This window comes from Heterodontus francisci, chromosome 12 (genome assembly GCF_036365525.1).
Source record: "Heterodontus francisci isolate sHetFra1 chromosome 12, sHetFra1.hap1, whole genome shotgun sequence".
NCBI classification, from domain to species: Eukaryota; Metazoa; Chordata; class Chondrichthyes; order Heterodontiformes; family Heterodontidae; genus Heterodontus; species Heterodontus francisci.
In genome coordinates, this window is record NC_090382.1 from 73981352 (window position 1) to 74005653 (window position 24302).

The window sequence follows — 24302 nt, forward strand, 5'->3', positions numbered from 1 at the left end:
TTGAAATTAATTGTTTACGGCAGATATTGATTCTGGAGGTTGAATTTTGCATTTGAAAGATCTGTGTTTATTGGAAACATTAAGGCATTTTCTATACATCTATGGTGAATAATGACATAAGGTTAGACCCTTCTATCATTGTAATTCAAGTCTGAGACTAACCAACCCCCCGGGCTTCATTTGAGAAACACTAAGTTGAACACGTTGCCTCCGCCTCGAACTCCGTGAGACTCGGGTTCCACAGTCAGAACCTACTCGGAGGAGGGATTCATGCCTTGTGAGGGGACCATCCTAAAATATACACTTTAAAAATAATAAACCCACCACTTTGGGTCGAAACTGTTTTAAATTGTTTGTAAAATGGTTATACTTGGCATGAAAAATCTTAGACTAAAAGGGAAGGGGACGAATATATTGGTAAATAAATGTTCCTTGTTTGTTGAATCTCCCCCCATGAGAATAATGGTAACAGTCGAACGGAAGTCCTTGTTTCAGTAGCTGCGAGGATCTGCAGGCAAGAAAGTTGGGCACAAATTACTGTATGCAAAGTCTATTGTTCAATTAGACGGTGAGAGATGAGGCGGAGACAAAAGAGGCTTTTACAGGCGGCCGGCTTAATCCTTCTAACTGTAGTGTTCCTGCCGAATGTTGGGCTCTGGTCTCTGTACAGGGAGAAGCAGTTAGAGAGCCCAGCTGAAGGGGTGCAGGTAAGAAAACACATTCACAGCTGAGTTCTGATACCTGGTATGAGCTTTGGCGTAAGTGTCATTCTTCGCAGTCATGCACTTATTTACCTTTGTGATATATAATGCAGGCCTTGGTAACTCATTTTTAGGATTCACACTGTGTTAAACCCGTGTTGCAGTGTGTAACAATAGTCTTGACTACTAAATTGGTTGTTTATACTATATAGGAAAAGCGGTTTCAGAGGTATGTTTTGACTCGTTAATGCTTTGAGATCGGCAGTTCAGGATATGGGTCGTCGGAAAAGGACGTTTACATCTGCGATGCTCCGTTATGTGGCATCCAGAGGAGGGGCACGTCCAGCTGACTCTGTTCTTACTTCCTTGATATTTGATGCTGTATTTACACTGTAACTAATGGGTTCAGATTAGTAGCTGCTGTGTGGGTCCAACTAGTTTGTGCCTTGATCACACTACCTGGCTGATTCTTTTACTCCATTCATGGTTCGTTAATCAAAGGTTATCGGAGGTAAATGGGAATGTGGAATTCGGGACACAACCAGATCAGCCATGATCTTATTGAATGGCGGAGCAGGCTCGAGGGGCCGAATGCCCTACTTCTGCTCCCAATTCATATGTTGGTATGCTTCCCAGCACTTGAGTATTAAAGATGGTGTGAGTGGCAGTGTCTGCATGGTCTAAATATTTAAATAAATAAAGGTAGATCTAAAAGTTTGGAGGTGGGGATGCTAAGAATCTTGTAGACACTTTAAAACCCAGTTTGACACTTCACTGGAGTTACAATTAATGGCCATGTCAAACTGAAGTGGTGTGTGACTACCCCTTCTATCTCTCTGGAATAAAACTACTTCGTACTGACATGAAATTGCAGTAGAAGCATAATCTGAGTTGACTATACCTGGGAATAACTTTGATGTCTGCTCTTTGTTCCCATAAACTCACTGCCTTCAAACTTCAGCCTAATGACCTTGTGTTCCTCACAGAATGCCATCATATGGTGCAAGCACAATGCTGACTAGTTTTCTGTTTTGAGGTGAAGCCCTTCTTTTACCTGATAAGTGCAAATCTTTTTTTCCTTTGGTAATGTTTTTTCACATCTGGTAGGCAGTCAAATGATGAATGAAACCTTCAAATATTCATCTGGAAATCTTGTACTGTTAAAGAGGAACAAAGTTGGATTGATATAGCACCTTTTTTGACATTGCGATATCCCAACTTTCTTCACAGCCAATTAAGCACTTCTGAAGTGTAACTAAGCCATAAAGCTACTTCATTTTTTATTTGAAAGCTCTCCAGTAAGATTTTATCACCGCAAAACTATTGAAAATAACTTTTACTTTCTAAGTAATGGTATCACCAAGCTTATTTACGAAAAATTACACGAGCCGGTGCACATCAGCATTGTGCCGATATGATGTTTCAGTGATATCGTAGTTCACAATGCCAATTTACTCCAACTATGACCACTAGTAGTGGCAGTATTTTGCTAGACCTCAAAATACTCCCTCCAGATGCAAGCCAGATTTGAAAGCTAAAATCTGTAATCTAATTGTACTGATGAGATTGAATTCACAGTTCAAGTGAACATGGTATGAACAATTTACATTTCTGCCATTATGGTGTACTGAAGCTTTAATGAAAAACTGTAGCTTCAGTGTGACTGTTTGTTTGAGAATTTCGCCCACTGTTCCAATTTATTTTGAAGAAAAGAGATTTTCAAATCAGTCTAGTGAAGAATTACCTTTGGAGATAATTAATTTAAGAATTAGTGAATTAGAGTTTCTGTGCAAATGGAGCCACGGCTGGAAAGCTCAGCTGAATCCATCCAGGTAAGATTACTGTCTATTACTGTTGTAGATATGTGGTAAGTGGTATTTTTTACAAAAATCCTTCAATACACAGTGCTATAGATGTTTCTTCAGCTCATGGTTCATGCTAATGGCCATCAGCTGAACTTTATAGGGTGTGAAGAAGTTGTGATGCAATTGAGTCTTTCTAGCAAATGAACATCTATCTTTTTAATGTTCCACAATGCCTTTTTATTGATATTTTTAATTTTCCATGTTGCTGTCGCTTATTTTAAGTTAGCGGCAGAAGTTTTAAGAGAAATGTGAAGCCATGCCAAGAGTGTTTGCTAGATTGCCAGACCAGTATATGTGTACAGTTGGCTTCTAAGAGACTCCCTACCAGCTTTGAATGAGGGAATTCTGGCAATTTTCCTTTGTCTACTTTTCCTGTCCGATTTCTCTTCAATAGACCAACGTTGGATGTCCCCCTCCTCCAGAGCAGGGTAATGAGACTGTGGCCTGTGAGCCCTGGTGATCTGGTACTTGGGTACTCAGGCCCATTTTCACATTTATTTCTTGCTTGTTGACTTGTCATGTTTGAATTTTATAGGTTTAGAGCTTGGAGACCCTTTTGTAACCCTATTGTCTCATTTGTGTATTATTCTTAAATCCGAATGCCCAGCTCCATGGGTGCCACAAACTTGAAATAACAGGAACATGTATTTGAACTTTATATATGTATACCCCAAGCTTCCAAGGTACAGATCTCTGCTGCCCCTAAAGACAAAAAAATGTGGGCAGTGTAAATAGAGCAGAGGTTGATTCCTGGTGTCAGAGGAAAGAGCTATGAATGACTTGATAAGATGGGATTCTTCAGCCTCAGTGATAATTTATAGAACTCTGTATAGTACTTAGGATGGAGAAGATAAATACAGGACCAAAGGGTACAGGTTCAAAAATGTAAATGGGGTAAACTTAGGACAAACATCAATACTTCTTTACATAAAGGGGGAAGAACAGGTATAATTGGTTGACAGGAAGCATAGTTGAGGTCAGGGCATGGGATTCTTAAGAAACAGCTACATACAGTAATGTTGGAAGGATAAGCTAAATACCTTTTATAAAGTTGCTCTTCATCCGAACCTACTTGTGATTTCACAAGCGTGTCACCTTCAGTTGCCCATTTTATTCATTCTACTGGTAAGGGTGCATAAGAACAAAGAAATAGGAGCAGGAGTAGGCCATTTGGCCCCTCGAGCCTATTTCACTATTCATTAAGATCATGGCTAATCTGATTTTGGCCTCAACTTCACTTTCCTGCCTGTTCCCCATAACCCTTGACTCCCCTATAGTTCAACAATCCATCTATCTCAGGCTTGAATATATCTTCAATGACTCAGGCGTCACAGCTCTCTGGGGAAGAGAATTCCAAAAATTCACAACTGAGAGAACAAATTCCACCCCCCTGCCGCCCCCCCCCCCCCGTCTTAAATGGGAGACCCTTTATTCTGAAGCTTTGCCCCTTAGTTCGTGATTGCCCATGAGGGGAAACATCCTCTCAGCATCTACCCTGTCAAGTCCCCTCAGAATCATATATGTTTTGATAAGCTCACCTCTCCTTCTTCTAAACTTCAGTGAGTCTTGGCCCAACCTACTCAACCTTACAAGACAAGTCCTTCATCCCAGGAGTCAGCCTAGTGAACCTTCTCTGAACTGTCCCCAGTGCAAGTATATCCATCCTTAAAAAATGAGACCAAAACTGTACACCATACTCTAGGTGTGGTCTCACCAATGCCTTTGACAGTTGTAGCAAGACTTCCTGAGTTTTATACTCCAAGCCCCTGCAATAAAGACCAACATTCTATTTGCCTTCTTAATTACTTGCTGTACCTGCCTGCTAACTCTTTGTATTTCATGTACGAGGATACCCAGATGCCTCTGTACCACAGCATTCTGTAGTGTTTTTCTATTTAAATAATAATCTGCTTTTCTAATTCTGTGATTTTCTATTCTTCCTACCAAAGTGGATAACCTCACATTTTCCCACATTATACTCCATCTGCCAAATTTTCACCCACTCAATATGTCCCTTTGCAGACTCTTTTTATCCTTCTCACAACTTGTTTTCCCATCTATCTTTGTATTGTCAGCAAATTTGGCTACAATGCACACTTGGCCCCTTCATCCAAGTCACTAATATAGATCATAAATAGTTGAGGCCCAGCACTGATCCCTGTGGCACTCCACTAGTTACAGTTTGCCCACCTGAAAATAATCCATTTATCCCGAATCTCTTTCCTGTTAATTAGCCAATCCTCTGTCCATGCTAATATGTTACCCCAACACCATGGGTTCCTGTCTGGTGCAGTAAACATTTATGTACTACCTTATCGAATGCCTTTTAGAAATCCAAATACATTATATCAACTGGTTCACTTTCATCCACCCTGCTTGGTACATCCTCAAAAAACTGTAATAAATTTGTCAAAACACAATTTTTTTTATATTTGTTGCTGGGATGTGGGCATCACTGGCTAGGCCAGCATTTATTGCCCATCCCTAATTGCCCTTGAGAAGGTGGTGGTGAGTCGCCTTCTTGAACCGCTGCAGTCCATGTTGGGTAGGTACACCACGGTGTGGCTAGGAAGCGAGTTCCTGGATTTTGACCCAGTGACAGTGAAGCAACAGCGATATAGTTCCAAGTCAGGATGTTGTGTGGCTTGGAGGGGAACTTGGAGGTAGTGGTGTTCCCATGCATCTGTTGCCCTTGTGGCACTAGGTGGTCGAGATCGCGGATTTGGAAGGTGCTGTCCAAGGAGCCTTGGTGCGTGGCTGCAGTGCATCTTGTAGATGGTACACATTGCTGCATGACCATGTTGACTCTGCTTGATTGTATTCTGATTTTCTAAATGTCCTGCTACTAATTTCTTAATAATGGATTTCAGCATTTTCCCAATGACAGATGTTAGGCTAACTGGCCTTTAGTTTCCTCCTTTCTGTTTCCCTTCTTCCTTGAATCAGGGTGTTATATTTGCGGTTTTTCAATCCACTGGGACCTTTCTAGAATCAAGGGAATTATGGAAGATTACAACCAATGCAGCCACACTCTCTGCAGCTGCCTCTTTTTAGAACCCTAGGATGCAGGCCATCAGGTCCAGAGGATTAGTCCCATAAGTTTGCCTATTAGTTTTTCTCTAGTGATAATCATCTGACCTGTGTGAATAGGGCAAACAACTGTGCATCTCCTTCAGCAATTGGCTTCAAGAATTGTTAGAGGAATGCTGAGTCTGAACCTGGAAGTGTACGTTGGAATATTGAATTCAATGTCAAATCTGGATACAGAAAGAGGGAAAGTTTGAGAAAGATTAAAGACACAATAAGAGGTGTTTACATTTAAAAAAAAAAAATCTACAACAATAATTAAAAGCTGTAGTAATAAGACTCCAGACTTCTAAGAGCTAATATCGGTGTTTATTAGTAATTAGTAATTAAGACTCACTCATTACGAAAGGGGTTGCTTTGAATGGTATCCTTCTATCTACGAGAGATGATGGACATGCAGCAAACAATACATTTAGATGGGGTGTCTTCATATAGTGCGCCTTTGCTGATGGATGCGGGGGCCAATCCTTGACAGGCAGGTTCTACCACAAATGTCGCACATGAAGCTACAGCTGACATTTTGGGTAGTTGCCTGTTGCCAAATTGCTGCTCCACTCATCGCTCATTTATGAATTGTGCTATTCTCAAAATGAATGGGGGTTATAATGCTAACAAAACTGGGATGTCACAGTGGATCCTCACGTATCAGTTGAGACATGCCACAAATCAACCTATCTGGCCATAGTTCATTCAAGCTTGCAGCATTTTTTTTAAATAAATAAACCTGTGTGCATTAACTCCATTTTTAAAAAAAACATGTAAGGGTTACTCAATCCCATAATCCTTCCGAATGCATGATGCTTGTAGTTTCCAACATACTCCTATAGAACTACAATATCCAGATTGCATTATAACAAGCCACATTATGCAACCAGGGACAAAATGACTGAGCTTCTGACTCATATGGAGAAATACTGTGCTGAGAGAGATTCATCATAGCAGTTGTAGTTTTCATCCTACTACAGCAAAATTTCATAAGTTTAACCTGACCATTGCAGCAAATATAGTGACCATGTTAGAATAGTCAGGATGAACTAATGACCAACCATTGCATAGATCAGTTCTGAAAGTTTCTTATCAACTTGCATACGTTTATGGAATTTTACTTGTGTAGTTTCAGTTTCAATTTGCATTGACTCCAACACAATGAGACAATTAGTAGATTGTCATTTATGAAGGTTCCACACTTTGTTTTTAAGAAGTTGGTCCTTTTAGCTCCTTTCACCTAATGTTTCGCTATACTCAATCCAAAAAGCTAAAGCTATGGACTTCTGTATAAGTCTTGCATCTAGTGCACTCCTGCCACAAACCAGACATTACACTGTTACAGATGTAAAATAAAGCAGTGGTTGGCACAAGTCAGATTAGCAGCTAAACAATACAATCATGCTTCAAGCCAAAGACTGCTCCTAAGCAATGCCACGGGAAATTTGCTATCATATTTAATAACTAGAAAACTAGCTGATGTTTGACTCATTAGAGTTATTTGTACTCAAATGATCCTCCAAATTCAATGAAAAATCCAACGTCCAGTGACCTGTTCAACTCCTGCAGTTGGAAGCAAGAACATGAGGACAGATTTCAGGAACAGAGAGAATGAACCAAATTTGAGGCCAAAGTGAACGGGAGATAGCACCAGCGCAAAGCTGATGAGCAGAGTGAACACTCACAATCATACTCTTGAATGGTAGGGAACCATGGCTCAGCAATGCAAATGAAAGTAGGATTGCAGAATTTTATTGCACCATTTTATTAAAACGTGTTTAAAATTTAACTTATCTATATATTTGAATTGTTAATTATTACAAGTGGGGAAGGAAAAGTATTGGGACACCTATCTTCACTCAGCAATCAATGAACACCTTAGACTCGTTGTACTGGGGAGTTTCTGGCCTCGATGTGCAGTAGGATGCCTGGTAGACCTTTCCTTCCAACTGCAAACAGGAGAAAAGAGAGACAGTTATAGGAATTTGAGGCCAGCAACAACTATGACCAAGTTAGACTTCAGAGTAATGGAAAGTTTATTTTACTTCACTTGAGCAAGACAACCTGATCAAATGGGGAAGTGTGGCATATTCTTTATTTTGCTGTATTACACAAAGACAATTTTTACTAACTAAATTTAGTGAATCTGATCATAACTGTAGCCCTTATAGTCACTCACTGAAATAAAACAGCTGAACAATTTGTACCTTGCCTTCTCTAGTATTTTTTTCTCTGTGCTTTTTCAACTTTTTTGATTGCAGAAATGCAAAGAATAAATGTCCAACTTGCATTGCAAGTTGGTCATAGTTTAATACTGCTATCATATAGTAAGATATTGGGCAGTACATACTCGTAAATGGTCTGAGCAACTTATATTTATGTGAACGACTGGTACCACTGTACCCAAGAGAACTTCCAGGATGAGATCCTAACCTAACATAGAATGTTACCAAGAAAGGATCTTGAATATGCAGTGATCCACTTTTGAAAAAAATTGACTCAGTTGAATATATTTAATTGCTTAAAATAGAGACATGTTGACAAAGCTTTTCTTCTTGCACTCATCAGGACAATCGCAAGAATAACCAATGTAAGGGAAACAACAACTTCGATTGCATGAGGAGAGAGTGCTGATTGGTTGGCAAGTGAACTCTATTTGAGGCTTTGCCATAGCAAATGCACCAGTTTACGGGGACTGGCAGTTAACTGTCGAGCTTCGTTTAAAATTTAAACCAGGCGGCTTGATTCTGATTGGTCAAGGCATTGCCCGGAGGAATGAAAGAGCGAATGTCTCACTTATTTTGTTCAGCTGAAACAGGCACAATGTTTGTACATATTCTTTCTGTCTGCAAAGAACAGGGCCCTCTGTATTGATATATGTAGCTTCCAGTAAGTGCAAATGCACCACACTGCGAACCCTACTGACAATCTTAAATTGGTTGTCAGCATAATTGTTAGTGCACTGTGGATTATTTAGCAAATGTTGTCCAATTGCGGAATCACACCTAATGTTGGGCACTGTGTTTGGAGTTTTGCAAGCATGGTCTGGTTTGGTATGACCCGTACCTTGCCCATTGCAAACAGCAGAAGGGACATGTTTGATACGATCCTGTCTGGTCTTCGCAGATTTTAAGGAATCCTTCACTGTGTACGTGGAGAACTTGCTCAAAACTGGTTGGAACTTAAGGAGTATATACCTAGAATCACACTGGCACTGAAATTCATATATCACATTAGTCATTTTGTGTGATAGGCAGAACATCTGTTTACTTGACGGCAGCATTCTGTTTGTGGCGAACACCACACGTGTTGCTACTGCATAGCAGTAGCGTGAAACAGCTAGCTTTATCTGTTGCTCAAATTTTTGGGATACATTACCCTTCCAGGGTAATTTGAGGTAGACTGGGCACTTTTCAGGGTCGAGAAGGATGGCTTTAGGTCCATTCATACATTTACATTCTATATAGTGAGAAATGATCTGATTAGGGTAGCCATGGTCATGCAGGATGTCTTTGATTCGCCCTATTTCAGCATTAGGCTTGTATGGCGAGCAAATGGCTCGGGCCCTATTTATGAGGTTGCCGATAAGGCCAATCTTATAGCGCGTGGAACTGTAAGAATCCCAACGCGTGTATTGACCAGTGGAAGTAGGTTTGCAGTAGACCGTAGTAGAGAACCCCTTAACGAATTTCTCAACTACTGCATCGAGGAAAGGGAGCTCATTTGTCTGCTCCATTTCAAAGGTGAATTTGAGCGCAGGATCGAGCCCATTGAGACATGTCAGGAAATTATTACATGCAGCTGCGGATTCAAATATAGCAAACGTGTCATCTACATATCGGAACTATGCAAGAGGTAGGAGGTTAGGTGTCATTCCATCAAAGACACGTGGAACCCAAAAAAGATGTTTGCGAGATCTGGGCCTAGCAGGGATCGCATTGGCAACACCATCTATTTGGGCATACATGGTGTTGTTAAAACTGAACTTAACAGCTCGAGTTGCCGAGTTCATAAGTTCAGTGAATACTGATTTCACGCAATGGTGGGTCTAGATCGCCATGAGATCGTGCTGTAGCGCAAATATCTCTGATTTCCTTACGTGGTACATTGGTGAATAGCCTAGCAATGTCAAATGAGCATATGGTCAAGGCATTGCTATCAATAGGCAAGTCCTGTATGGTCTTCACAAATGTGAAAGAATCATTCACTGTTTGTTTATGCGGAGAACTTGCTCAAAACTGGATGTCACAGTTCGCCCAACCATTTAGCCAATTCATGTTGTGCAGAACCAATCATTGATAAGATGGGGCATAGTGGAACATCACTTTTGTGTATCTTGGGCAGCCCATACATACACGGACGCAGTGTGCCGTGAGGATGAACCCTGTCCTGTACATCACCTGGCAGCTCATTGCTCTTGCACAAGTCTAGCAATCGTTTTTTTTTAAGCTTGCTTTCAAGCAAGGCTGTCTGGTCATGTTGAATGGTCGGTCCAATGGATACAAATTTGGACCCATCATTAAGAATGGCGTGCATTTTGTTGATGTAGTCACCCTTGTTGAGGATGATGATTCTGCCCCTTTTTGTCAGGTCCATTAAACCCTGTCTGCACTAACGCTTTGTCTTTCAACGCACCATTAACATACCGTTTGCCTTTGCTCCATGACCTTCTGGTCAGTTATTCTCTCTGACCTTTTCCTATCAATACCTCTGTTGTTATCTCTTTCCCCACCCCCGCTTTACTTGCTTAAAACCTTTTTTATTTCTAATATTTGCCAGTTCTGATGAAGGGTCACTGACCTGAAACGTTAACTCTGCTTCTCTCTCCAGATGCTGCCAGACCTGCTTAGTATTTCCAGCATTTCTTGTTTTTATTACTGATGTGTATGTCCAGGTTGGTCTTAAGGCCTCACAGAGCAATGAGCTGCCAGGTGATATATATGACCTGGTTCATCCATGACTGCTCGCTGCATCCACGTATGAATGGGCTGCCCAAGACACACACAAGTGGTGTCCCTCTATGCCCTGTGTTACCTATGACTGGTTCTGCACAACACTAATTGACTAAATGGTTGGGCGAATTGTTACAACCAGTTTTGAGCAAGTTCTCCACATGCACAGTGAAGGATTCCTTAAAATCTGCGAAGACCATATAGGATTTGCATATCGATAGCAATGCCGTGTCCATGTGCTCATTTGACTTTGGTAAATGGGCTAGCAATGCACTACTTAACAAAGCATTAGATATTTGTGCTGCAGCACTATATCATGGCGATCTAGACCCACCACCATTGCATGAATCAGTATTCATTGAACTTATGAACTCGGCAACTCGAGCAGTTAAGTTCAGTTTTAACAACACCATGTATGCCCAAATAGATGGTGTTGCCATGGGATCCCCACTAGGCCCAGCTCTCGCAAAGATCTTTTTTGGGTTCCATGAGAAATGCATCTTTGATGGAATGACACCTAACCTCCTACCTCTTGCATATTTCTGATATGTAGATGATGTGTTTGCTATATTTGAATCCGCAGCTGCATGTAATAATTTCCTTACATGTCTTAATGGGCTTCATCCTGCGCTCAAATTCACCTTTTGAAATGGAACAGTCAAATGAGCTCCCTTTCCTTGACGTACTAGTTGAGAAATCTGTTAATGATTTCTCTACCACAGTCTACCGCAAACCTACTTCCACTGGTCAATACATGCGTTGGGATTCTTACAGTTCCACGTGCTATAGGATTGGCCTTATCAGCAACCTCATAAATAGGTCCCGAGCCATTTGCTCACCATGCAAGCCTGATGCTGAAATAGGGCGAATCAAAGACATCCTGCATGACAATAGCTACCCTGATCAGATCATTTCTCGCTGTATATCGCGCAGACTTACAAATGGGCCTAAGGCTATCTTTCTCGGGCCTGAAAAGTGCCCAGCCTACCTCAAATTACCCTGGAAGGGTAATGTATCCCAAAAATTTGAGCAACAGGTAAAGCTAGCTGTTTCATACTACTACTATGCAGTAGCAACATGTGTGGTGTTCGTCACTAACAGAATGCTGCCATCGAGCTTAAAAAAAAACATTCTGCCTATCACACACATGAGTAATGTGATATCTATTAGAGTCATGGTCATAGAGAGATACAGCACTGAAACAGGCCCTTCGGCCCACCGAGTCTGTGCTGACCATCAACCACCCATTTATACTAATCCTACATTAATCCCATATTCCCTACCACATCCCCACCTTCCCTCAATTCTCCTACCACCTACCTTCACTAAGGGCAATTTGCAATGGCCAATTTACCGATCAACCTGCAAGTCTTTGGCTGTGGGAGGAAACCAGAGCACCCGGCAGAAACCCACGTGGTCACAGGGAGAGGTTGCAAACTCCGCATAGGCAGTAACCAGAACTGAACCCGGGTTGCTGGAGCCGTGAGGCTGCGGTGCTAACCACTGTGCCGCATATTGAAATATGAATTTCAATGCCAGTGTGTATAGGCCGTACGTCCCAAAGACTGGCGGATCGTATCAAACAACATGTCCCTTCTGCTGTTCACAATGGGCAAGGTACAGGCCGCACCTAACCAGCTCGTGCTTGCAAAACTCAAAACACCGTGTCCAACATTAGATGTGATTCCGTGATTGGACAACATTTGCTAAATAATCCACAGTGTGATAAGAATTACGCTGACAAACAATTTTAAGATTATCAGTAGGGCTTGCAGTGTGGCACATTTGCGCGTATTGGAAGCTACATATATTAATACACAGGACACTGTGTTCTTTGTAGACAGAATATGTACAAACATTGCGCCTTTTTCAGCCGAACAGAAAAAGTGACAGCCTTTCGCTGTTTCATTCCTCAGGGCAATGCCTTGACCAATCAGAGTCAAGCTGCCTGGTTTAAATTTAAAACGAAGCTTGTCAGTTAAATGTCAGTCACCGTAAACTGGTGCGTTCGCTATGGCAAAGCGTCTACCAATCAGAGTTCACTTGGCAACCAATCAGCACTCTCTTCTCATACAGTCGAAGTTATTGTTTCCCTTACATTGGTTATTCTTGCGATTGTCCTGATGAGTGCAAGAAGAAAAGCTTCAACGGCGTCTCTATTTTCAGCAATAGTCAAGTTCTGTACTACCAAATGACTATTTGAATATTTTAAAAATAATACTACATTTTTAACTAAGACTACGTTTTTGTAGAGCTAGATCTCATGCATAGATTGTTGAGCAATGGGAGGCTACTTGTTGATTTGCATTACCAGCCGTCTGCGTGGAGTTGATTGACCCATTGTCAGCCTAAGTAGAGCTAACCACAGGACAGTGGAAAGTATTGGCTCCTGTCTGTAAGCCTGAAACTGAACTCCATGGGAGTGATTTAAAATGAGTCCAGCAGCATGTCAGGCAGCTGTAATTCTCCAAAATGCACAGTTTTTTTTTAAATGATAGTACCAAACAGTAAATAATTTGTGTATTGTGTTTAGGCAGGGTAGGTGGAAATAATCAGTGCTTGTTTCTTAATTTGATTTCACTCAATTGTTCAACACCTTGGATGGGGGAGGAGAATCTTGCCCAGATAAATTTATTTTTGCTCTGATCAGAAGAAGGATTCATTTTGGGGATGAGAAACAGGAAACATTTCTAGCTTTCTGTAAGGAAGGAGGAGGTGTTGGGTGTCTTGCAAAGCATTAAGGTAGATAAGTCCCCAGGGCCTGATGGGATCTACCCTAGAATACAGAGGGAGGCAAGGGAAGAAATTGCTGGGGCCTTGACAGAAATCTTTACATCCTCATTGGCTCCCAGAGGACTGTAGAATAGCCAATGTTGTTCTTCTGTTTAAGAAGGGTGGTAAGGATAATCCAGAAAATTATAGGCCGGTGAGCCTTACGTCAGTGGTAGGGAAACTATTAGAGAGGATTCTTCGGGACAGGATTTACTCCCATTTGGAAACAAACAAACAAACTTATTAGCGAGAGACAGCATGGATTTGTGAAGGGGAGATAGTGTCTTACTAATTTGATTGAGTTTTTTGAGGAAGTGACGAAGATGATTGATGAGGGAAGGGCAGTGGATGTTGTCTATATGGACTTTAGTAAAGCCTTTGACAAGGTCCCGCATGGCAGACTGGTGCAAAAGGTGAAATCACATGGGATCAGAGGTGAGCTGGCAAGATGGATACAGAACTGGCTCAGTCACAGAAGACAGAGGGTAACAGTGGATGGGTGTTTTTCTGAATGGAGGGATGTGACTAGTGGTGTTCCGCAGGGATCAGTGCTGAGACCTTTGCTGTTTGTAGTATATATAAATTATTTGGAGGAAAATGTAGCTGGTCTGATTAGTAAGTTTGCGGACGATACAAAGGTTGGTGGAGTTGCGGATAATGATGAGGATTGTCAGAGGATACAGCAGGATATAGATCGGTTGGAGACTTGGGCGGAGAAATGGCAGATGGAGTTTAATCCGGACAAATGTGAGGTAATGCATTTTGGAAGGTCTAATGCAGGTGGGAGGTATACAGTAAATGGCAGAACCCTTAGGAGTATTGACAGGCAGAGAGATCTGGGCGTGCAGGTCCACAGGTCACTGAAAGTGGCAACGCAGGTGGATAAGGTAGTCAAGAAGGCACACGGCATGTTTGCCTTCATCGGTCGGGGCATAGAGTATAAAAATTGGCAAGTCATGCTGCAGCTGTACAGAACCTTAGTTAGGCCACACTTAGAATATTGCGTGCAATTCTGGTCGCCACACGACCAGAAGGACGTGGAGGCTTTGGAGAGGGTACAGAGGAGGTTTACCAGGATGTTGTTTGGTCTGGAGGGCATTAGCTATGAGGAGAGATTGGAAAAACTCGGATTGTTTTCACTGGAACGACGGAGGTGGAGGGGCGACATGATAGAGGTTTACAAAGTTATGAGCGGCATGGACAGAGTGGATAGTCAGAAGCTTTTTCCCAGGGTGGAAGAGTCAGTTACTAGGGGACATAGGTTTAAGGTGCAAGGGGCAAAGTTTAGAGGGGATGTGCGAGGCAAGTTTTTTTTACACAGAGGGTGGTGAGTGCCTGGAACTTGCTGCCAGGGGAGGTGGTGGAAGCAGATACGATAGCGACATTTAAGAGACATCTTGACAAATATATGAATAGGAAGGGAATAGAGGGATATGGGCCCCGGAAGTGCAGAAGGTGTTAGTTTAGGCAGGCATCAAGATCGGCGCAAGCTTGGAGGGCCGAATGGCCTGTTCCTGTGCTGTACTGTTCTTTGTTCTTTGTTCTTTCCAATATGACAGCCTTAGAATTATCTACATTACTGTATTCATTAAAACACATTTCAATTAAATCATCTTTTTCCCTCTAATTTACGACAGCTGAGGAGTTAAGGCACTGGCTCAGACGCTTCATTTGCTACTATAAAAATATTCTATGGTACGGTCACTAGCCTGTCACAGTAGAAATCCGATTTGTATCATTTTCCCCACTTTTTTCTTTCACCTAAATTCATGAACAGCTACACAAAACTAGAAGACCGTGCAGCAGAATATATTAAAAGGAAATTGCAGTTTTTCTTTGTACAGTATGAAGATTCTACTCGTGCATTTATTCTCCAATGGGTCTGTCATTTGCGCAGTAGGATCAATATTAAGAGCAGAAGCATGATGCAGACAGTGACTTGATCCTCTCTTAAAACAATCTTGCAACTGTAAATCATTTTTTTTTCAGTGTTCTAGTGGCACTTTGTGCTAATTACAAAAGACGAATAGACTTTAAAAAGCATTCAACACTGACAATTATTACAGTGCAAATACTATGCCACGGGTAGGAAGGCTGCTGATTTTCAGAGCATTGTAAATTTTTCAGATCTTAATGAGAGATTAGTTTAATGTAGGTATATTACAAATAAAATATCTTCATATTGATAAATATAATGCATATAGAACAGCAGGGATAGTAATTGGCATGAAATTTTAAAACAATAAGAACCTATAAACCCAGCACAGAGAGTTACCACCAGAGGGCACAATAATGGCAAGACCTTATCATTTGTTGGGCTAAAGAAAAGAATTTGGGAAGCAGAGTAATGCAAGTCATAAAATGTGCTAAAATAAGGCCATGTTTATCCTAGTTATCTTCAATAAACACACATGCACTTAAACGTATAATGCATGGCAGCTGATCAAGGAATTTCTTCTCTGTTTTCTTTTGCTCCATTGGCAATTGTAAGAATGATGCCGTTCCCATCCCATCATTTATTTGAAAGAGAAGATATAAATAGAAAATGAACTTGATTTAGATACTCACCCCATTGTTGTAATGAGTAGTATCTCAACAAAAAAATTCCTAATTCTAGAGCACGAGAAATAATATTATTCAAGGTGCAAAGCAATGTCTTCTCCTAATTCACCTGGAGCCTGGAATTTTAATAATAGATATGACTGCTCTGTGGGTGGTTTACACTCGGCCGTAATTCCCTCTACTTGGATATTGGGAGCAGTAGTCTTAAAGGGACAGGCCAAGTTAAGATGACTTCGTTCTGGACCCCAGACTACCAGTAGGATATGCCCTGTAAGGTCTGTCAGTATGGATTAAATAAATTGTGACTGAGCATCTCAGCATCGTCAGACTGACTTGGATTACTGGGGCACAAGTTGTAAAGGATCACCAACCGACTCCACATAGTCTAATCCATGATTTAGGCCCCTGTTTCAGCAACTGATGATTAACTAAGGGATTGAAACTATATAAAAGGGCCAGAGACTGGAAGAGATTTCCAAAATCAAGTGGTGTGTGAAGCAGTTGCTGGTCATACACTATGCACTAAAGATTCGTTATCCGCTATTGTTTGCATTCTGATAGAATAGAAATTTGCCATAAAGGATTAGAAAGAGAATTCTGGGTTTGTCTAGAAGGATAAACTAGATTGGCCAAATGCCCTCCTTAATCATTGCTTGTCTTTATGATCTTAATAGAGGTTAGAGAATACAAGTCTTTAAGTTCTTGACCCCCCAAAATAAATGATGCAAAGGTCTACAGGCCATTAATGTTTGGTGAGGGCAGTGGGGAAGGGAGAAAGTGACAAAACAATTGTCTGATTATGTCCTGAACATAATGGTTGGTTAAGCATGTAAAATAACGTTGGTACAAATAGTGTCTGAAAAAGATCTCTATTCCAGAAAAATAATAATTCTGTACACTGCCGTAAGTTTCTAACAATCTTTTATTTTTCCTCAATGCTACATAAGAGTGACAGATTGTTACTCATGTACTTAATGATTTCTGCTTCCTGTCCAAGACTGATCAGTCATTTATATAGAGGATTTAAAAAGTCAATGCTCCAAAATAAGATTCATTGAAGTGTGGACTAGGCTTCCTCAGTGTCTCTTCAGATTCATACATCGAGTTATTGCACCACAACTATCAGGATGGTCCCAGGCTCCATTCCCAGTCTGGCTGAGTTAGTTAAAACTGGCCTCAGATGAAGTTTGGGAAAAATGTTCTAAGAAACTTGTTTCTGATGAACAATATGTTGGAATGTGTAATAAAACAGGATTAATTAATCTCATTGTATAGCATTCTCTAGGGAAGAGCGGTCATAAAATGATAGAATGTCTCTTTCAGTTTGAGGGTGAGAAATTTGGGTCTGAAACTAGTGTCTTAAACTTGAATAAAGGCAATTACAAGGATACGGAGACCGAGTTGACGAAAGTGGATTAGGAAAATAGATTAAAAGGTAAGATAGTAGATAAGCAGTGGCGGACATTTAAGGAGAGATTTCATAATTCTCAGCAAAAATATATTTCAATGAGAAAGAAAGATTCTACCGGAAGGATGAACCAACCATGGCTAACTAAGGAAGTTAAAGATGGTATCCAATTGAAAGAAAAGACCCTACAATATTGTGAAGATTAGTGGTAGGCCAGAAGATTGGTAACAACCCAGCAAAGGATGACTTTAAAAAAAGAAAATTGAGTAAACTAGTAAGAAACATTAAAAACAGAGAGCTTCTGCAAGTATATATAAAGGAAGAGAGTAGCTAAATTAAACATTGGTCCTTTTAGAGGATGAGATTAGGGAATTAATAATGGGAAACAAGGAAATGGCAGAGTGTCATGCTAGGCCAAGAATGAAGCATATTAATTTTGTCATGAACATTGATTTTTAAACTGTTACTGGAGTGAGGGGAAGACTTGTTGAACAGATCAGCCATGTCTGGAAAAGACATCTGCATATTAACAGACGGTGTTTGGAAGGACAAAGCAGCTATTCCCTGACATTTGGACCATAATGGACTTTTGATCACCAGGCATTGCAGGTGGGGGAGCTCGCATTCCAGGTTGACTGCTAAGATGGCCGAATTTACAAATGGACACTGTCAAACTAGCTAGTCGCATGACTAACCTGCTGGGCAACCTGAGTTTGTACTAACAGTTTGGGCAGAAAGCTGGACTGAGAAGATCCCCATATCCTTTGATCACTTTGGCATTAAGAAATAGATCTATCTCCTTCTTGAATATATTTAATGACTTGGCCTCCACTGTCTTCTGCGGTAGAGAATTCCACAGGTTCACCACCCTCTGAATGAAGCAATTTCTCCTCATCTCGGTTCTAAGTGGCATACCCTGTATCTTGAGACTCTGATCCCTGGTTCTGGACTTCCCAGCCATCGGGAACATTCTTCCTGCATCTAGCCTGTCAAGTCCTGTTAGAATTTTATTGGTTTCTATAAGATCCTCTCTCATTCTTCTAAACTCTAGTGAATATAGGCCTAGTCGACCCAATCTCTCCTCATATGTCAATCCTGCCATCCCAGGAATCAGCCTAGTAAATCTTCTTTGCACTCCCTCCATGGCAAGAACATCCTTCCTCTATAAGGAGACCAAAACTGCACATAATACTCCAGATGTGGTCTTGCCAAGGCCCTGTATAACTGCAGTAAGACCTCCTTGCTCCTATACTCGAATCCTCTTGCAATGAAGGCCAACATACCATTCGCCTTCCCAACTGCTTGCTGCACCTGAATTCTTGCTTTCAGCGACTGGTATATGAGGACACCCAGGTCTCGTTGCACCTCCTCCTTTCCCAATGTATCACCATTCAGATAATCTGCCTTTCTGTTTTTACAACCAAAGTGGATAACCTCACATTTATCCACGTTAAACTGCATCTGCCATGCATTTGCCCACTCACCCTACTTGTCCAAATCACATTGGAGCCTCTTTGCATCCTCCTCACAGCTCAAATTCCCCCCCAGCTTTGTGTTATCTGCAAACTTGGAAATGTTACATTTAGTTGCCTCACCCAAGTCACTAATATATTGTGAATAGCTGGGGCCCCAAGCACTGATCCCTGCGGTACCTCACTAGTCACTGCCTGCCACCCGGAAAAAGACCCATTTATTCCTCCTCTCTGTTTCCTGTCTGTCAACCAATTCTCCATCCATGCCAGTATATTACCCGCAATCCCATGTGCTTTAATTTTGCACACTAGTCTCTTATGTGGAACCTTATCAAAAGCCTTTTGAAAATCCAAATACACCACATCCACTGGTTCTCCCATATCTATTTTACTAGTTACATCCTCAACAAACTCCAATGGATTTGTTAAGCATGATTTCCCTTTCGTAAACCCATGCTGACTTTGTCCAATCCCATTTATGCTTTCCAGGTGTTCTGCTATCACATCCTTTGTGATAGATGCTAGCATTTTCCTCACTACTGATGTAAGGCTAACTGGTCTGCAATTCCCTGTTTTTTTTTCTCTCCCTACTTTTTTTAAATAGTGGAGTTACATTTGGGACCCTCAAATCTGTAGTAACTGCTCCAGAATCTATAGAATTCTGGAAGATGACCACCAATGTATCCACTATTTCCAGGGCCACTTCCTTTAGTACTCTGGGATGTAGATTATCAGGCCCTTGGGATTTGTCAGCCTTCAATCCCATTAATTTCCCTAGCACTTTTTTTTTACTAATACTGATTTCCTTCAGTTCCTCCCTGTCATTAGACCCTTGGTTCCCTAACATTTCAGGGAGGTTATTTGTGTCCTCCTTCGTGAAGACAGAACCAAAGTATGTGTTTAATTGTTCTGTCATTTCTTTGTACCCCATTATCATTTTTCCCCCAATCCTGACTGTAAGGGACCTACATTTGTCGTTATTAATCTTTTTCTCTTCACATATTTATAGAAGTTTTTATGTTCCCTGCAAGTTTACTCTCATACTCTATTTTCCCCTGCTTAATCAACCTCTTTCTCCTCCTTCGCTGACTTCTAAACTCCTCCCAATCCTCAGACTTGCTGCTTTTTCTGGCAATTTTATATGCCTCCTTTTGGCTCTAATACTATCCCTAATTTCTTGTGTAAGCCATGGTTGAGCCACCTTCCGAGTTTTATTTTTGTGCCAGACAGGCATGAATAATTAAAAGCAAAATACTGCGGATGCTGGAAATCTGAAACAAAAACAAGAAATGCTGGAATCACTCAGCAGGTCTGGCAGCATCTGTGGAAAGAGAAGCAGAGTTAACGTTTCGGGTCAGTGACCCTTCTTCAGAACTGGACCCTTCCGAAGAAGGGTCACTGACCCGAAACGTTAACTCTGCTTCTCTTTCCACAGATGCTGCCAGACCTGCTGAGTGATTCCAGGCATGAATAATTGTTGTAATTCATGCACACATTCTTTAAATATTATCCATTGCCTATCCACCGTCAACCCTTTTAGTAAAGTTCCCCAATCTACCATGGCTAACTCGCGCCTCATACCTTCATAGTTTCCTTCAGTTGAATCCGAAACTAGTATCCTGAATCTAACTACTTCACTCTCCATCTTAATGAAGAATTCTATCATGTTATGGTCGATCCTCCCCGAGGGACCCACACAACAAGATTGTTAATTAATCCTTTTCTCATTGCACAATACCCAGTCTAGGATAGCCTGTTATCTAGTTTGTTCCTCAACGTATTGGTCTAAAGAAACTGTCACATACGCACTCCAGGAAGTCCTCCTCCACAGCATTATTGCTAATTTGGTTTGACCAATCTATATGTAGATTAAGGTCACCCATGATTACAGTTGTACCCTTATTGCATGTGTCTCTAATTTCCTGTTTAATGCCATCCCTTACATCTTCAGTACTGTTATGGGGCCTATAGACAACCCCCACCAACATTTTCTGCCCCTTGGTGTTTCTTGGCTCCACCCATACAGATTCCACATGATTTTCCGAGCCAATATCCTTCCTCACTATTGCTTTGATTTCCTCCTTTTACTAACCATGCTACCCCACCTCCTTTCCCTTTTTTGCCCTTCCTAAATATTGAATACCCCTGGATGTTCAGTTCCCGTCCTTGGTCACCTTGCAGCCATGTCTCTGTAATCGCAACTATCATAACCGTTTACATCTATTTACGCTGTTAATTCATCTACCTTTATTGCAAATGCTCCGCACATTAAGACACAATGCCTTGAGACTTGTCTTTTTAACATTGTGAGTCATCTTGGCTTTATTTTGCAATATGGCCCCATTTGTTTCTCTCCCTTGTTTTCTCTGACTTCCACTTTTGCTTCTTATCTTTCTGTCTTTCATTTCTCTCCTTGTTTTCCGCTCCTCTGTCTCCCTGCTTAGATTCCCATCCCCCTGCCATTCTAGTTTGAATCCTTGCCAACAGCATAGGCAAGCACCTTCTCTTTTTCCCCCCCCGTGAAATCGGTCCCAGTCCTGCCCAGATGCAACCTGTCCAGCTTATACTGGTCCCCACCCCCCACTTCCCCAGAACCGATCCCAATATCCCAAGAATCTGAATCCCTCCCCCCTACACCATTTCTCCAGCCACGCATTCATTTGACATCCTGCTATTTCTGCACTCGCTTGCACGTGGCACTGGTAGTAATCCTGAGATTACTACCTTTTTGAGGTCCTACTTTTTAATTTGCGTCATAACTCCCTATATTATTAAAATCATATAAAATCATTAAGGGAATAGATAAGATACAAGTAGAGAGGATGTTTCCACTGGCAGGTGAAGCTAGAACAAGAGGGCACAGCCTCAAGATTAGAGGGAGCAGATTTAGGACTGAATTAAGAAGGAACTTCTTCACTCAGAGGGTTGTTAATCTGTGGAGTTCCTTGCCCAGTGAAGTAGTTGACGCTTCTTCAGTAAACGTCTTTAAAGCTAAGGTAGATATCTTTTTGAACAATAAAGGAATTAAGGGATACGGTGGGAGCGCGGGTAAGTGGATCTGAGTCCACGAAAAGATCAGCCATGATTTTATTGAATGGCGGAGCAGGCTCGAGGGGCTGGACGGCCTACTCCTGCTCCTAGTTCTTATGATCTTATGATCTATATTCAGCTTGTAGGACGTCATCCTTTTTTTTTTAACCTATGTTGTTGGTACTGATATGTACCATGACAACTGGCTGTTCGCCCTCCCACTCTCTGAATGCCCTGCAGCCACTCAGAGACATCCTTGACCCTAGCACCAGGGAGTCAACATACCATCCTGGTGTCTCTTTTACGGTTGCAGAAACGCCTGTTCCCCTTAGGATTGAATCCCCTATCGCTATAACCTAGCCACTCCTCTTCCTCCCCTCCTGTGTAGCAGAGCCACCCATGGTGCCATGAACTTGGCTCTTGCTGCTTTTCCCTGAGCCATCTCCCCCCCCGCCCCCCCCAACAATATCTAAAGTGGCATATCTATTAGAGAGGGGTTGGCCACAGGGGACTCCTGCACTACCTGCCTTCCTCTGCTCTGCTTGGTGGTCACCCATTCCCTTTCTGCCTTTGCAGCATTTGCCTGCGGTGTGACGACATTGCTAAACATGCTATCCATGCTGATTTCAGCATCGCAGATGCTCCACAGTGGATCCACCTGCAGCTCCAGCTCCATAATGCGGATTTCAAGTAGCTGCAGCCAGAGACACTTCCTGCACATATGTTGGCCCTAGACACTGGAAGTGTCCCTGACTTCCCACATTGCACAGGAGGAGCACTCCACGCTGCCAGCTGCCCTGCCATGACTTACCCTTAATTTACTCAAAAATTAGAGATTATCTACACTCGGGACCTTGATTCCCTAAAAAACACTACTTACTATATCAAAAAAACTGTAGACCTTGCCCTACTCCCAATAAGCTTTATTACCACTAGTAAACTTTACGAATACTAATAAAACCTTACAATTACTGATAAATTACCTGAGCTTTGAAACATAAATGAGGAAAATAACAAATTACTCACCAACCAATCACTTACCTGTTTCCCTGTGACGCCACTTTTTATTTTTTCTCTGAATGTGGTGTGCTCACAGACTGAGCCCAGCCCCAGCTAGCCGGAAGTTCTGGGACCGCTTTTTCCCCCCCTTCCACCCCCCCAACCCCCCGCGCTGTTATGCATGCTAGTGTGGGCATGTCGTGTATCCATAGACGTTAGCCGAATTAGAGTTTTGAGTTTAATAAATTTCAACTTTTCTTCTTTGAACGCAAGAAAGCCTGTTTGTGTTGGTTTCTTTGCCTTATAATTGGAAAGCGGTGAACAAGGATTCACCAAGGGGGAGTTAAAAACAGTGTGTTTACAATTAGACCTTGTTACAGTAAGACCAGGTGAAGGCTGAGAGGGACTCCTAGACACATTTCTCACCTGGTCATAACACGCAAACTTTGAACAAATATTTTTTGTTTGAATGCATGGTAGAAGACACTAAAAGCATCCAATTAATAATAGAAAATCTGGGGGCAAAAGGGAAGGAGGAACTTTAAAATCTAAGAGAGCACTCTTTCATTTGAATGATCCTCTGATAGCAACTTGCAATGCAAACTCCATTTAAAAAAAAAAGTCTAGGGACAAGTGTGAGAATGAGACACGCATTGCAATAGCTCATCGTTCTGAGTATTGTAAACTCCATGAAGTCACATGATCTTTGCCCAGTTCCATATTGCATAAAGCTGCATCCTGAGACTGGTCTTCTGCTTCCCTCCCTCATCTTCCGCTTCTAATCATTAATAGCATTGGTAGTTATTAATCTTCTAATACATGTTTCAATCCTTTTTTGAGTTAGAATTACCTGATTTCAATTTGTGAAGCTTCAGTACTTTCTCCTCATCTTCAGTAGTTTGGCAAATTGGATTCCAAATTGGCTTAGTGGGAAGAGGTAGAGGGTTGTTTTTGTGAATGGAGGCCTGTGACCAGTGGGGTACCACAGAGATTGGTGCAGGGACCCGTACTGTTGGTAGTGTACATTAATGATTTGGACGTGAATATAGTAGGTATGATCAGTAAGTTCACGGATGACACGAAAATTGGTGGTGTCGTAAATAGTGAGGAGGAAAGTCTTCGATTACAGGAAGATATAGATGGGCTGGTAAGCTGGGGAGAACTGTGGCAAATGAAGTTTAATCCTGAGAAGTGTGAGGTGATGCACTTTGGGAGGACTAACAAGGCAAGAGAATATACAATGGATGGTAGGACCCTAGGGAGTACAGAGGGTCAGAGGGACCTTGGGGTGCTTGTCCATAGATCACTGAAGGCAGCAGCACAGGTAGATAACATGGTTAGGAAGGCATACGGGATGCTTGCCTTTATTAGCCAAGGCATAGAATATAAGTGCAGGGAGATTATGATTGGAGCTGTATAAAATGCTAGTTAGGCCACAGCTGGAATACTGTGTACAGTTCTAGTCACCA

The 24302-nt window shown here is 41.7% G+C and overlaps 1 protein-coding gene across 2 annotated transcripts in view; it reads left to right on the forward strand.

Annotated features, from left to right (window-relative positions):
• Positions 1–485: 485 nt before the first annotated feature.
• The window catches only part of LOC137375926 (polypeptide N-acetylgalactosaminyltransferase 10-like), a 137526-nt gene continuing 113709 nt past the window's right edge, over positions 486–24302 (forward strand). For both annotated transcript variants that reach the window (XR_010976097.1, XM_068043634.1), the window contains exon 1: positions 486–707. Coding sequence is in view for 1 of the 2 variants with exons in the window: in XM_068043634.1 (XP_067899735.1) it covers positions 576–707 (132 nt within the window). In the remaining variant the exon portion in view is untranslated. The remainder of the gene's footprint in view (positions 708–24302) is intronic.